This window comes from Episyrphus balteatus, chromosome 1 (assembly GCF_945859705.1).
Source record: "Episyrphus balteatus chromosome 1, idEpiBalt1.1, whole genome shotgun sequence".
In the NCBI taxonomy this organism is placed as follows: Eukaryota; Metazoa; Arthropoda; class Insecta; order Diptera; family Syrphidae; genus Episyrphus; species Episyrphus balteatus.
Window position 1 is genome coordinate 40,401,404 of NC_079134.1, and position 17,308 is coordinate 40,418,711.

Below are 17,308 nucleotides of genomic sequence, written 5' to 3' on the forward strand. Positions count from 1 at the left end.
TATTTTCTTTTCTTTTCTTTTATTTTATTTTATTTTATTTTATTTTATTTTATTTTATTTTATTTTATTTTATTTTATTTTATTTTATTTTATTTTATTTTATTTTATTTTATTTTATTTTATTTTATTTTATTTTATTTTATTTTATTTTATTTTATTTTATTTTATTTTATTTTATTTTATTTTATTTTATTTTATTTTATTGTATTTTATTTTATTTTATTTTACTTTATTTTATTTTATATTATATTATTTTATTTTATTTTATTTTATTTTATTTTATTTTATTTTATTTTATTTTATTTTATTTTATTTTATTTTATTTTATTTTATTTTATTTTATTTTATTTTATTTTATTTTATTTTATTTTATTTTATTTTATTTTATTTTATTTTATTTTATTTTATTTTATTTTATTTTATTTTATTTTATTTTATTTTATTTTATTTTATTTTATTTTATTTTATTTTATTTTATTTTATTTTATTTTATTTTATTTTATTTTATTTTATTTTGTTTTGTTTTGTTTTATTTTATTTTATTTTATTTTTATTTTATTTTATTTTATTTTATTTTGTTTTATTTTATTTTATCACATCATGTGAAATTTTTTACATTTGTTTGGAAGAAAGTTAGAAATAAAAACAAATCGATTTCATGAGAGAAAACGTTTTTTCAATGCTGGGTCACTAGGGTGTATGTGTAACATAAAAAACGACTTCCAATGTGACCTCTCAAACTTGTTATTTTAATATTGTAAATCAAAGTGAAATATTTAGGTCATTTTGCTTTTCAAGTGACGATATATATTGCAAGTACCTTTTATTTTTGGCACTACAAATATTTATACAAAAAAACCCTCTAAGGAGTTTCTTAGAACCGTTAATATTAGATAAATGGGGTTAGACTGTTAATTTATACAAAAATAATTGCGGAACAATGAGACCCACTTTGTTTCGAATTCTGTCATAGTTGATTTTTACCTCAAGTATGGTATTTTTACAAATGGACAACTTGACATTAAAAAGGTAAAAACGTCCAATTCCAATAATCTCAACCTATTTTTCAATAAGCTGAAAACTTCCAAAACTTCCACCAAGTTTTAAAAAAATAAATATTTACAATACTTGGAAATCGCATTATTTTGCAATCGATTTTAAACTGCATTGTTTTCTATGAGGTTTTGCAAAAAATTTCGAACTTACTTGCGTTTTTGTCTTAAAACTGCAAAACAACTTTCAGAAATCAATGACAAGGCAAAATATATTCTAGACTGCCATTGTTTTTGAACTTGTTTGCAATCATTTTGTAACTTAATTTTTTTTTTAAACTGTTTTACATCCTTCGATACTTGAATATTTAAAGAATAATTTAGAAATATTTGAAAATTATATGCTTTGGAATTTGCAATCAATTTGAAAGAAATGTGCAGTTGATATAAATAAAGACTTCTGCTGATTTCCTGATCAGACTTAAAAAATTAAGACCTTGCTGTGATGAAAAATTACTTATTTGCTAGATTACAATCGATTTGAAACTTGCAATCAATTTAAAGTTATTTTCTGATGAACCAAATTTGTCCACCTATAAAAACTCAGAAATGGTTGTTTATACAATATTGACCAGATTGAATTACTTTGAAACTTATTTACAACCAATTTGAAATGGATTTATATGTAATTGTTTCGTTTGAAAATTTTTGAACACATTTCAACTAATTTCCTAATAAACAATCGGAAAAAAAATTCTTATAGCGCAAACATTTTATCTGTTGCATTAATTTTACTTTGTTTTAAGATCAAAATACATAAATAAAATCTTGACTGTCAGTTCTTCTATTCCTTTCTTTGTAATAGCAGACAAAAACTGATATTATCTTTCACATTTCCATAAAACCCATAATTTTGACATAATTATTAAATTTATTTCTCTTCTAATTGTAAGTTTTTGTACCCCGTTGTGTATTTTATTTTTGTTTTTCAAAAGCAACTGTATACTTCAAATATCAAAAAATGTTTTTTTTTTTGTGTTCTTCACAACTAATGGCATGACATGGTATTTTACTTAAGGTAAAATAAATATTTCATACCTTTTACTACTAGCAAAAAAGTAAATTACCTTTGTATCTGTGTTGTTGGGCATACAAAAAAAAAAACAACAACAACAGCAAAAACAAGTACACTTGATAAGAGAATGTACAGAAATAAATATTAAACAAAAAAAATGTGGCCCATTAAAAAAAAAAATAACACAACAACAACAACAAATACAAAAACAAAAAAGTACCTACGACTCATATATTTGTCTATGACGTCTGAAATCCGCCCTCTGTTTTAATGGTTGAAAAACACACTTTCATATTTATTCATACCAAACCAAACAACCGTTGTTCGTTGAAGGGAAACAAAATAATACAAAAAAAAAAAAAAAAAAATAAACGAAACAAGTCATCATCATATTTTTTGAACAGAGGGGTAAAAGACGGGGAGGGGGGAACAAAAAAATTGTTCAAGGTCAATTCTATAGGCAAACATATCATCATAACCACCCTCGAACTGGAATATCGTCGACGTCGTCATTAAAAATGATACGAGGCAGAAACAGAAACACACACCCTTATCTAACTTTAAGGGTGCGTTTTTTTTTTTTTTTCTTTTTAGTATTTTGAACGTGAGGTTTTTACAATAAGAGTAAAATAATATATACCCTACAACCGACGTGGATGTATCTTTTACTAAATAGATAGATAGATAGAAAAGGTGAAGTAATATCATAGAAATAAAAATGATGTTCGACGTGAATCTACTACAGCTAGAATAGATGTTATGTAATTTTTTTGCTTAGTTCATCTAAGGAAATTGAGTTTTATTATGTTTATATAAATTTCTTTTCTTTTTTTTCATTATTTTATATCTAGTTACTTTTTTTTTTGCTTTGTAATGACGCACGCAACTGACGCGACGCAAGTCCATTTTTAAAAAGGAAAACCACATGTGTGCTAGTGCAGAGCTTGAAGCACTTGTGTTCTTAACTTGAAATATTAATAAAAATGAGAAATGTTGTTTTGTTTTTAATCTTAATGGATGGTTTGTCCTTATCTTTTTGTTATTCGTTTGGCTGGCATTTATACATTTTTTTTTTTTTTTTTGATTTTTTTATATTTTTTTTTTCTGATTTTTTGAAACGAAAAATGGAAATTTTATTCATTCAAATGGCGCATGGACTTAAAGTGCCTAGATATAGTCTGTCGAGATAAAAAGATTTTTGATTGATGGCTGTGTGACGGATAGGAGATATACATAGCTTTTATTGATCACAGAATATCTTATGGGTTCGTCCTATTTTTTATTTAACGACATATCTATTGATTTTTTTTTTTTGTTTTTTTATTGTATTCAGTGGGTCGTTATTTGGCTGTTTTTGTTGTTTTTTTGTTTTATTTTTGGTTTAATTTGAGGTTTGCTTTTAATAGATGAATAGTGAGATAGCATTTTTGTGAGTGGTTTATCAATAAAAAAAAATACCAAAGTTTATACGAAACGATGGTTATTTTTGAAAATTTATAAAAGAACTGAATGATTAAGTTTTGATCGTATAAGAGCTTCAACTAGATATATGACAGCAGGTGTTTTTTTTTTTGTTTCAATTGATTCTTCTCATGTAAATAAATGAGGTTTATAAATTAATGTTTTATGCAAAAAAAAAACCTTTTTAAAGAGTCTGTATGCAAGTTAGGTAGATTATTATTTTAGCTCGATCAAATTGAACATGGCGTGTTTTTTTTTTTCCTGGTATAGAAGTTGACAAATAAATTTGAAGGCGAGGTTTTTAATGAAACAGAAATGAATGATTAGTCTTAAAAGTCAAGGTCTGATCATTTTTGAACTACATATTTGTATAATTTATTAAAGAATTTTCGCAAAGTGACATGTAAACTCGAAACTGATTTATTTGCAAGTTAAAGATTTTTTGATGCGTTACTGCGTTATTATGCATTACTTCAAGGATTTAGACGAAAGTAATGGTCGTATCGATAGGTATTGTTGCGCCGAAAGGAACAATCTCTCATTTTTTGCTCAAAAAAGCTGGCATTTTATCAAAATATTTTAATTCGTTGTCAAAAATGAAAATTAACCTGAAAATAATGTTTTTTTCAGCTCTCTTCTGAAAGCCTTAGTTATTTAATTGTGTTTGCCGTAAAACGCCAATAAGTTTTATTTTGTTCTGCGTTTTGTCTAGTTTTAGAATATGAAAAGTTTTCTTGCTACTTTTAGCTACCCTGTGTGAATTGTTGATTTTTAGTTAGTGACGGCATTTTCTCTAAATGCACCTTTTTTAGTAAAAATTGAAAGTGAAAAAGACATCTAAATTATTAAATTCGTTCATTTATTAAATGCGTATTTATGTATAATAAAATATTAAAAAAAAAATTTAATAAATTTATTTCAAAAAAATAGTAATACAATAATAAAAAAAAACACAAAATTTCAAAATTAGCGACCCTATTTTTTATTTAATTTTTTTTTTATAATTGCAATTGTATTACTATTTTATAAAAGGCATTCAAAGCTTAAATTAAACTGATTGAGGATTTTCCGAAAAATTTCGAAAATCTTAAAAAAATGTATGGGTGGTAACCCTAAAAATGGGCGTGGCCATTCGACATTTTGCCTATGAACTAACATTTGTATAAGTAGGATTTGTTCCAAATTTCAAGTGCCATTTTTCCCCATTGTGCGACATTCATCTATTGATTTTTGAGGTCGCTGATGTTGTTGATGCAGATGTTTATGCAGTAAGTCCTGAAACAGGCCCCGAGTTTATATGAATGCGGGGATGTATATTTCATTAAAACTTCTAAACTACTTTACCACAACTTAACAAATAAAAAATCTTTAAAAGGGATTTCCTTGGCCGCTGGTTAAATGCCATGTAAAACTTTGTAATATGGCAACATTCATGAACTTAAAACATGAATTTTAATGTACCTACTTAGAGCTCAAAAACTAAAACCTGGAGAGTTCATGATTTTCGCCTTTAAAGATTATCTCATTTAAAACTTTAAAAAACCTATTACACGCGAACAAGAAAGACTGTTCTAATGATACATTATTTGTAAAATTCTGATAAGTAGTCTAGAAGATATGATAGAATATTCATGCTCATGTTGTTAAATAAATGATTTAAACAAAAATCAAAAATCTCGAATTTAAAGTAAATTTTTTTTTTGTTGCTACCCAAAATTCATTAGGTAAAGCAAAATACTCCAACTGAGCTTCAAAATTTTAGCAAATTTCCATTTCAGTTAATAAAATTCAACCGTATTCAATTTTCTAAGAACTCTTTAGTCTTCTTTGAATTTGATCAACCCCCATAGCGGTACTTGTGCTATATCAACATTGTTGGAATTTGTATAACGCACAACACGATTCTCTCTTTTTTTTTTGCTACTGATTGTAGCCACATGTCTGCCGCAGTGGGCAATCTATCTCTCCATTTATGTAGGTACACATAGCTATAAAATTCATTTTATTAAATTCAAAAAATAATACCCGGACTCTGGGGTTTTTTGCATTGAACACATTTCCAATCAGTGTTTGGGATAAATAAAATCAAAAATAAAAAAAAAAAAATCTAAAAAATCAACAATAGAACATTTCTCTAACCGAGGTCAGGTTGATTAGAAGCACAGTTTTACTAGACTATACAAATACATATATATTTTTGCTTGTCACTAAATTAGATTTTAACTAAATGGAACTCAATTTAGATTTTCAAATCAAATGGTTCGTTGAGTTTGAATTTTATTATACCTTAGTTTGAGTGCACTGTTATTATTTGTATAAAATGTACCTATACATTTTATTTATTATAGAGACTAGGACCTGGACGTACTGATGATGAATTTCTCTAACGTCATTTCTATCAGTATTATTTTTTTGTATGGTTTCAGCAGGTGATTGTATGTAGAATGTACACAATGTTTAAGACTAACAAAAGTTTTGATTTTTTATTAGTGAAATAGTTAAATTGGTTTGATTTTCTGTTTTAATTGCTGATATTGAAATGGAATTTCAGAGAGAGGGAGAGAGAGAGAGAGAAAAAGAGAGAGAGAGAGAGAGAGAGAGAGAGAGAAAGAGAGAGAGAGAGAAAAAGAGAGAGAGGGATAGAGAGAAAGACTTAAAGTTGCTGATATGAGTTGTACTGAGTTGTGTTTCGAACTTCTATTCCTATAACATGGTAGTCGTCTTTCACCGATTTTTTGAGAACTTTGAAGACTCTTTTTAATCAAGTCCACTAGATTGTTTGCGATGCCATTTTTTATACTAGATTTTTTGTATGGATGCAATTTTCCTTTTTTATCACTCTTAACTGCTTTGTAAATCAGTATCATTTTTGGATAGCTGTCTGATGTAAAGTATAACTTAAACCACTGAAGCTTTGTCTGCGGCTACCTTAGGGCTAGAGTCACAATCAACACTTAATTGGAGAGACGATAAGGCATTTCCCATTCTTAAACGATAAAGCAGTGTCCATTCTTTTACATGAAGTCGATAATGCAGTGTCAATTTTTACACATGGAGTTTCATTTAAATTTTCATAGCTGGCCAACATGGTAATGATTATTCCCTTTCGTACTCTTTTTTTGTCGCACCATTTATTTCTCGATTGGCTTCAGCTTATGAGGAGGCATCGAACATTATGAATTATGAAAATTGGTCAGATTTGACCGTAAAATTTAAACTAAATTCCTAAATGCAGTCGCTTCAAACTCTAACTTAACTGGTACTTTGCAGGTTCTTATAAAAGAAGCAATAATGCAAAGTAACTGCATTTAAAAAGTCAGTCTCCCTCTTTCCTATACCGCAAAGATTTATTTGCTGCTGTGGATTTAGTTCTAGAATCTACGCATGACCTTCTGATCTAGTAGTTAGAAATGTGTAGTTGATAGTACTAGATTTTTACTATTGAGTAAAATGAACGCAGCTATTATTAGCCGTGTTCCTTCACAGGTGTAAATAAATTGTAGATGTAGTAGTAAAATGGACACATGATCTTCAGTACATAGGATTTGATAGTACTAGATTAAACTCACAAGTAGTCTACCACATCAAAAGAAACGGAGCTTTTAAAAGTCTGACACAGTTTAACAGTCGAAACATAGTTTAAAGAACGGTAAGGCAGTGTACTAGAAAGTGTCATTTCACCGATTGTAAATATTCTGTAAATGAGATCAAATTTCAAGACACTGTTATAAATTTTGAAGTTTTATTGAAAAAAAAAAAAAAAAAAACAAAATGAACATCTAGTAATACTGCCCATAATTTCGTAAAGGCCCTATCTACAAAATTTTCGATTTTGATTTTTTTGCATATTTGGAGTTAGGGCATTGTCTCTGATTTATCCTTATTTATTTTTTTAGCCTAGGTCTTCAAATACGTCAGAAAATTGAAAATGAACTTTTGATTTTTTTCATTTTTATATGAAATTTGCGATATTACATTTACTATTTCCCTCTTTAACTCAGAACTAAGAAAAGTGTAGTTAGGGCCTTTACGAGATTATGGGCAGAATAGATGTTCTTGCTTTTTTTTTCATTCATTTATTAACAATAACGGCTGCATCCCCTTGGAGGTGTTAGTCTACTCATGAGTAGAAATCTAGTACTGTCAATTACATATTCCCATCTACTCGTCGATAAGATCTTGTGTTAATAATTGTGTCCCCTAGAATCAAAAACAATCTATTCCACTTTTTCTTTTATTGAGTTATTTAAAAAAAAACGTTCCTAAGCACTTTTTCCCGCTTTATTAAAAAACAACTTCTGAATCGAATTAAAGATGTACTTTTGATTTTAAACTGACTGTGCTTTATTTTGTCACCCAACGCGTTCCCAAAATATTTAATAATTAATGAATAGAAGTGTTTTGAAAGTCATGCAGAGGAATAGTTTTGTTTTGAAACTTAGCAAAAGAATTATTTTGGTTTATATCAGGAATAGTGTTGTTTTGATTCTCAAAGAATGTGAAGAATGTGGAATACATTCGTTTTGATTCAAACTGTAATATTTCTATAAAGTATAACTCTGGAACAAGTTGGCTTTGAAAGTCCTTAACCACATTCAAAGAAAGAGGTTGAAAAATTGAGATAAACTGCGTTTCTAACTCATTTTTCACAAAAAGTGGAATAGATTGTTTTTGATTCTAGGGGACACAATTGTAGTACTAGATCTATTAATCATTTACTCATGACTAAATTACCACCTACAAATGAACGCGGTTAATTTGACCGTACCTTTATTGGACGAATTTTTTATGTTCAAATAAATATTTCCATGTAAATATAATTAGCATTTATACAAATAGGGACACACATGTATAATAATCCATAACCTGAAATCAATTTATTGAGAAACAATAACAAAAATAAGAACTAAACTACCAAACACGATTAGGAAATCAAAATCGAAAGAGAAAGAAACATTGAACGCGTCATATCGTCTATCAATGTATAATAGGTACACGTAGGTACATACATATATTTATACTTGTACAAAATTCCGCCCGCTTATTTTGAATAATTTCAAGGCTAACAATATTTACAAACGATAAACGTCAAATATACATATTCACATACATATGTACATATTTCCGAGTAGATTATATCAGTTTAAACAACAAATACACAGCGATGGCAGCGGCGATATGGTTTGTGCTTGTCAAAAAAACGTGTGCTTCTGGTATAATTCAATGTTTACTGATCACCATGCGCGCACCGCCTTTGCTATATTCATTCAACCTTTAAAACAAAAAAAAAATAAATATAGTTTAAATAGAAACAACCAAAATAATATTTCACCACTATGCACGAATTTGTAGTAGATTAAATATTGTTTTTCAAAAAAGAACCTTGTACTTGCATATAGTATAAGTTTGACAGTATGAGTGTAAAAGGTACCTACTATCTCTTAAAAAAAAAGAAAAGAAAAATTAATGACATTCCCTGATGCTTAAGTTGACAGCACATGGATTTTATTAGCTGGAAACACAATAATTACATTGTGACATAAGAGCAATTTGTTTTCCTTGTGCTGTTTTTTTTTTCTTCTTCTTTTTTTTAAGTTGTTATGACCAGCAGTGATTCATGATTTACGAAGAGGAAGGTTTCATTATAAATTATTTGTTGTTGCCATTAAGAATTCCTAGTTTAATAAACCGGCTTTTGTCAAAGTTTTTTTTTTTTTTTCTTTTTTTCTGTGTAGGTTTATTTGTACAGTAATAAGGGTTATAAATTGAAGGATGATATAATAATTGTTTGTTTATCACATTTATAACTTGAAACAAATGATTAGTTTTTTTAATTAGTGAATAAAGATGGTTTTGAAGGTTGATTTGTGGAAAAAATTGACATTTTATGTGAATTTAATAAGATAAGTTTGCATGAGGAATGGAATTGAAAATATTCCAGTTTGAATTGTACTAGACTTAAATAGGTGACAAATTAATCATGAGAAAACGATCATTTGATCTAATACTTTCATCTACGCATGCTCTTCTGCGATGCGAGTCCGTTTGGCAGTACTAGATTATCGCTTTAATCTGCTCATGAGTAGTCTATTACCTCCTACTAAAATGTTTACATGATCTTCTGCTGGATTATAAAAGAATGTGTAGTTGATTGTACTAGATCTTTTTCTCGTGAGTAGTCAACCACATCCAATGAAACGTAGCTAATGAAGCATATTCCCTTTAAAAAAAAAAAAACGTACTAGAATATTTCTTAATTTGTAGCTCAACAAGAATAAAAATTATCGTCTGTCTTTACAACGGAATCGTTTATTTTTATTTATACTCACAAGCTTTAATACTTTTGGAAAACGCAAATATATACGTCACATTTGTAACATTTTTAGATTGATAATGATAATAACAAAACGGTATTTTGACTATTCAAACGTTTATGATCAATCGAGGCATTTTATCTAATTCATAGTAACATTTGCAAAAACGTTCAAGATCACGTAGGTAACCATTGTGACAATCTTAAGAAAAAATGTAGTAGATCTCGTCTTCATGTGAGAATCTTAAAAAAAAAAACATACTAAATCACGTTTTTATGTGAGAAATAGTGGTTTTATGCAATTTCGTATGCCTTCTTTTGATTTAACCACCGAGTCAAGTCAACATGGTGGTCGAAGAGTAATCTTTTATCCGAATCCCTAAAATTAATAAATGAAAAATGTAGTAGATTCCTTGTGTTTTACGTTGTGCTGTTGTTAATGTGTGTTCAAAAAATAACTAATTAGAATATGTTTTCATCGAACAATAAAGATTGGCTAGAGCTTCATATTTTATATTTTAGAAAAAAAAGGGGGATTTTGGGGAACATTAAATCTTAGGTAAAGAGCATTCATTATTCAATATTTTTTTATTTTCATTGTGAGAGGTTTTTGCAAATAAAAATTATTAGGTATGTGTTATTGAAACTTTGTACTGAAATGTCAAATCATTAAAAATCAATGTTTCTAGACATCAAAATTGTGTTGCTCATTGTAGACATCCGATCAAGGACACTCAAGGCACAAAATATAGTTTTGATATTTTTAATGATAAAAACTATGAACAACTTAGTTTTTTAAAAATCAAGGACAACCTAGAAAATAATCACCTACTTAAAAGAACGTTGACTTTTCAGATTGATTAATCACCTGAACTAGAATATGTTGTATCTTGTTTCTGTTATGATTCATTAAATTTTTACCAAATAATTTTCTGCACAATAATCCACCCACAATATATTTTTTTTTTTAAATAATATTAGTCTACGTTTGTTTAAAATGATTCACAATTGACACATTTTTTTTTGCGTTGTTTTATTCTTCTCTTAAAAATATCTTAGCTATATCCACATAAATGTGCTATCAAGTGTACAAATAAATCTTTATGACATTGTGTGAATCGGAAATACTCACATGATGTTGTTTTAAAGTCTTAATTATGTGATATAAAAATATATAACTTTAAAATAAAGTTATATTCGAATTCTTTAGTTATATTTTAGTACTCGTAAATTTAAACACACATTTTTTTGTAAGTCTAAAGGTTAAATAAGAAATATTAGATTTATTTTTTATTTTAGACATAATATTTAAAATTAGTTGCTTCGCTTTTAAATAAATAAAAATTATCAAAATCAAATACAAAGATATTCCTTCAAAGAGAAATTCAAATTTTTAAGTGCTGGGTCACTGGGGCGTATGTGGAATATAGACAACGACTTTTTTTCTTTTTATGGTATTAATGTTCTCTCAAATTTATTATTTTAATATTGATAGTTGTAACCTTTGAAAAATTTTTAATGTTCAAGTTTGGTAAAGTATTTATTGACAAGTTTGTTAGTTTTTGTTTGGTTGTGAATCTTTTCTAATGAAAACTAGAGTTATTTCAGATCCTCAATTGTATGTTACGCGTTAAAGAAATTATTTCGTAAATAACATTCCACTTTTTATTTTTATTTTTTGTACAAAAGAAATAAAAAATTAGACTGATTCATGCGTTCTTCACAATTCACAATAGCTACCTATCCAAACAATTTTATACAAAATCCAAGAAGCAAAAAAAAAGTATGTACCTACCCAATTTCATTAATAAATCATGGTTGAATGCACATACTGAATGTACATATTTTTTGGCATTCAAAAAAAAAAAAAAAAAATATTTTACAATTGAAAAATTCCTTTCAGGATTATAACGTTTAAGGAATTTAACCCTTTTCGACAAGGAACGAATATAAAAGCTGAAATATTTTCAACGAAATATAGAATAAGATTTTTTTTATATATGTATATATTTAGTTGATATCGATATTATACAGATGGCATACGTAATTTATAGAGAAATAAGGATATAAGAAAAGATTTTGGAGTGAATTGGAAAAATATGTGAATTTTGGAAAGACTCTTCACACTGAGGTGAAACTTTTCGGTTTATTCTTTTAAACATAAACCAATACCCTTATTTTATATTCAAGAATTATGTTTCTAATATGTATTTTTATGGTTACAGTTTATTCATAAAGGCACATTGAAAAAAGGTACATGTTGATGTTTTTTAATCCTGAAAGAGTAGTTTTCAATCTATGTTAACTTTGTTGTTTGTTTTTAAAATACCTTAAGTGGAGACTATTTATGCCAGATTTTTTTATTTTGTTCCAAAAGTATGAAATCACAAAGTATTAACAACTCAAAAAACGATCAGGTTCTAATAATTTCCGTTTTAAATTTGGTTTTCTTTAGAAAAGGGTTTGTCCCTAAAAATCTTTCTAAGAATATTTTTTTTTTATTCACTAGGATATTTCTGTGAATCCTTAGTTTTTCGATAGGTTTTCGGAATTTTAAAATTTCTAAACAGCTTTTGCCAGTACATCTTACGTGTAGTTTTGACATGGAATGTATGAAGAATTTTGTAACTTCAAACTTAAAGCTTGATGTTTTAAAGGTAACTTTCAATATATTTGGGGAGTCGTCAAAGGTCTTCTGTATTCTTTGCTTAAATTAGGACGCACTTCTTCTTTACTTTTTTCTTGTAGAATTTACACATATTCCATTTTGAGGCGTGATTTTAAATCTGTATTACACCAAGCTTTAAATCCCATTTTCTTTTTACCTCTAACTGCTTGATTTAACGAAAGAAAGAATAAACGGAAAATTTGGGTAACCAACCCTAAGTTTGCTGTGAAAAGGATATAAGACCGACAATTTTGTTTTTAATAGAAGACAGGTAATTTATAATCTAAATAAAAGTGGCCCTAGGTGACTGTCATGTGGTACACCATATTTTATTGAAAATCAAAGATATTACTGCTCTAGGTTTGACATTTTTTTCAAGTAAACGAAAAAAAATTTAAATGGGAGTTCAAGGTAGTCGATTTCTTAAAATTTAATATTGAGAAACTAATTGATTCACGCAGAAAAGTAAAAAAAAAATGTTTTAAGTAAAATACTTTTCTATTGATAAATAAATACTTTAAAAATAGTGTTTTAAGAATGAACCGATTTTTGCGAAAAATCAATTAATCGATTTTAATAAGAAATGTGGCATTTTACTAAAAATACTTTGATTTATTAATTTTTTTTTTTTTTTTCATTTTAATAAACATCTTGTGTGTCGTTGTTTTATTGTTTCAAAATTGAATTGGTTTAAACTTTGCACATTAAGCTCAGATCCACTTTACATTTGACAAAGTTTCCATAACATGAGAACTCCAAATATGAACACGGCTAATCTGTCAAATAATCTATTACAAATTACATGCAAAGGCTCCTTTTAGATTCATTTTGACAGCCAAGCGCGGTGAAACTTAAATGGTGAAAATATGCCGTGTTTTTTCATATACGCGATCAGAAGTGCATGAGTAGAGTTGTTCTAGAAGTAAATGTACTAGATCATCTACTCATAAGTAAAGAGTGAGTGACACTTCTTTTTCTCTGTCAACGAAGTTGTATACTTTGCAACTGGCCCTAACAAATTTTTGACAGTGGGTCTAAACTGTTTGACGTTTTATGAACTTAAATGATTTACCCAAATTGTTTTTAAGACGTGTTCAAATTCATGCAAACTTTTCCTTAAGCTTTCCATTTATATTCTATTATTTTTTTAATGCAACTCTAATTCTGTAAAATCTAATTCCTATTTTGTATTGTTTTCTTTCTATTTCAGGTACGTGTGCTTTTTGGATTACAAATGCGTAGTAATAGTGCATAACCAAAAATAATGATGTAAGTTGAATGATTACTTTTATTTGTGTGAGTTGCTAAATTACAACAAAAAATAGAACTAAACCTCAAAAAAGCAACATTACCATACATATAAATATTTTTTTTTATATATATAAGTATACTGACTATCTCAAAAAAAAAACACAAGTATTACTACTTATAATTATTATTATTAACCACCCCGCGATAACTACTACAACTGCAGTTTAGAAATAAAAAATTAAAAAAAAAGATGTTATCAGCCTCTTATCGAACAAAAAAACAAAAATCGCAAAATATTTGTTTAAGTTAGATATTTTTTTTTTTTTTTTTCAAACCACTTACGACCAATTCTACTACAAATATTTGGATATTACTTTTTATTAAACTCTCTATTTTTTTTTATTTAATTTTTTTATCTTATCTTATTATTACACACATGACTAATATTTCGAGTTGTTTTTATTTTTCAGATTATTTTTTTTTTTATTCTAATTTTTCTATTCTTTTGATTTTTTTCTTTTTTGAAATTTAACTCAAAGAAAAATAAAAAAAAAAAGAAAAGGAACAAAGTGTTGTTTATTTATTTAGTTTTTATATATATTTTGGAACAAAACAAAAAATTATTGTTATTTTATTTAATGGTTTTTTCTGTAAAAATAAAATATGACATTTTGTTATAAAAAAAAACACAAAAACAAAAATAAATTAAAAATTTCTACACAACTTTTGGAGACAAATGTTTTTTTTTTTTTCATTTTTTTTTGTTAAAATTATACTAAAACCAAAAATAGTCTTGTATTTTTAACCTTTTCTTGACTTCAAATTAAAGTTTTTATTCTAACAATTCTTAAGTTGTTCGTAGTTTTTATTATAATTTTTTTTTTTTTTTGTTAAGTTTAAGTTGAGTAATCCCCCAAACCAATGATGATGAGATGAAACTTTTTCCTGGTCGATAGAGGGTGATGCTATAGAATTTTGTCTTGTCTTATCTCAAATTGCAATTCTTTTATATTCTTCTTATTCCACCTTCATCCGTCAGTCTTGTTAAATCCCCCAAGATGATGATGATGATGGTTCCCAGAATAGCTGATGGCTCCCTTGTTGTATTATGTATATACACTGAGAAAAATAACTTCAAGAAATTCATATTAAACAAAATTTTAACTCTTTAGTAAATTCTACAATTTTTGATATTGACTTTAACAACAAACTGTATTATCGACACTATATTTCTCTTACTAGCAACGTCGATACTATAGTTTGAAAAACGGAAATATGTCAGTACGTAATATTTAAGTGGCTTATATTGGATACCTAAGTGGCATTGTCTATGTGAAAATGTACACTGCCTTACCGTCTCTTAACTTGAGTGTGGACTGTGAAAATGACACTATTTCCAATGGCGGCCACTTTTGTGCCATTAACTCGACTGTAACAATGCTCATCGAACTAGAGGGTGAAGGGTCGGTAAGGTAGTGCTTTTATTTTTTACATTGTACATGTATTACGAAACTGCATGGAACATTCCTTACTGATGCAGAATAGCTAGAGTAGATCTAGGTACTAGTAAATGTACTAGATCATCTACTCAGTGGTAAAATAGTACGCAGATCGATGTTTTTATGTGTCCGTACTGTTGTATGTATCTGTTTTGTTTTTAATCTTGGTAGTGCTTTTTGCGATGGGCTTCCAAAGCGAACTGTATTACCGATGGTTGTAAAAGTGCAAAGTTTTTTTTGTATAAGTCGCTACCGTAGTACTGAAACTGGAACAAATTAATAATTGAAGGTTTGTTTGATGACTTTATAATAGTTTCCAAGTGCGATGCGATGGATGGATGAATTGATATTGATTTGTAAAATTGGAATCAACTTAACTGTGGTTCCTAAAAATGCAGTTTACTTAGTTGAACTGATCACATAAACAAATTTTCTAGTTCGAACTTGCAAATTTAACAGAGTTCTGGACATAAACATTTCTAAAAACACTTGTATAACAGTTTTTGTCGATTTCTTCTTTTATTTCTCTGAGTGTTTCCCTCTACACACAGAGTGTGGAGTTATGTCTTGTCATGTCTGAATAGAACACCCCCATATCTGACGTTTGACAAAGACCGCAAAATGGAGACTCACCACTACCACTGCCGCCAATGTGACACCAGGCGCACAAAAACCATCACCCCATTCTCTTGTTAAGTTCTTCAAACTTTTCATGCGTTACTGTCTCGGAATTTTTTGGGTTGTCGTTTCTTGTTTCTTGTGTATTTTTTTTTTTTTTTTTTGTTATGATTTCTTTTATATGATTATAATGTATATGACTCTGGTGTAGATATGTGTGTAGACTTTGTTCCATTGCGGCACCACCGCCACCGATGACAGATAGCACATGATGAAAGTTGAACAATGTTCTTATCAATACCTACTTATAGTTGCTGCTGCTGCTGCCTCTTATGTGTCGTGTACGGTATGCGCTTCTGTTTTGTGTGCGACGCAATACAACAAAGTCTACATTATGTAGATTTTCACTTCCATGCTGTGTACTGTGCTATAGCCAATTCTTATCTAGTCGGCAATTTATTGCAGATATTCCTTTACCCAAAACCATTGAGTTTATTATAATACTTTTATACATATACATAGAGATATTTATTGTATCTGTGTGAGTGTGTTTGTATAAAAAAGAAAATAAACGTTTTTACTAAAAAGAATTGCCGTCTCTGGTTTTATCCATTTTCTTTATTTTTTTTTTTTTTTTGTTCTGTGTGTGTTCTTTGTTTTTGAGGGTATTCTTGCTGATTAACTGTTTTGAATGCTTAGATTGTATTACACACTTATCTGCAGAGGAGAGACCAAAGAAAGCATTTTGTGCGATGCGATGGGGGAGGCACATAGGGATGATGTTGAAAATTTGAACCAAGAAGACGCAGAAGAAGGAGGATGTGAAGTTTGAGTGCTCTTTGAATCTTCTTTTCTTTTTTTTAGGAATATACTGCGTTGTTAGAAGAAGAAAAAGATTGTTGCCAAATTTCACCATAAAAAAGATTAAAACGGATAAGACAAAGTAGAGAAATCCTTTTTAATGGTCTTTGCGAAAATAATTCTCAACCGTCTTCATTCCCATTTTCCTCCTGCAGTATACATCAAAAGTTTATTTTTTTTTTTGTTTCTTCCAAAAATTCTTTAGCTAAAAGTTTTTATCGTTTGCCTGCATACAATGTGAATTCTTTGGGTCAGTTTCAATGGAAGATAAATAGAAAAGAAAATAAGAAGTTTAATAGGTTTAAGGGAAGATCGCCCAATTGAACAAATTCGTATATGTATATGCTTAACTGGCTGATTTTGAAGAATTCTTGTTTTTGGTATCAAAACCTTTTCGTTAAATCTACTACAGACCTGTTTGAAACTTTGTTTTTTGAACCAGTTTTCGACTTGTAATGAATAAAATTCTTCTAATTTCTTGAACACTTACTCTCACATTCTTTCTAGTTTTAGTTATATTTCTGGAAAAAAAGCTCCTAAAAAGCTCCATTCTTGTTTCTTGGAAAATTG

General features: G+C 28.0%; 1 protein-coding gene across 7 annotated transcripts in view; it reads left to right on the forward strand.

Moving 5' to 3' along the window:
• Nucleotides 1-17,308, forward strand: part of LOC129921295 (protein split ends) — a 176,628-nt gene that overhangs the window by 97,751 nt on the left and 61,569 nt on the right. For 2 of the 7 annotated variants that reach the window (XM_056003054.1, XM_056003056.1), the window contains exon 4: nucleotides 13,720-13,778. The exons of the other annotated variants lie outside the window; for them this stretch is intronic. In XM_056003054.1, coding sequence (XP_055859029.1) covers nucleotides 13,774-13,778 — 5 coding nt within the window. In that variant the 5' untranslated portion in view covers nucleotides 13,720-13,773. The remainder of the gene's footprint in view (nucleotides 1-13,719; nucleotides 13,779-17,308) is intronic. 7 annotated transcript variants of the gene reach the window in all.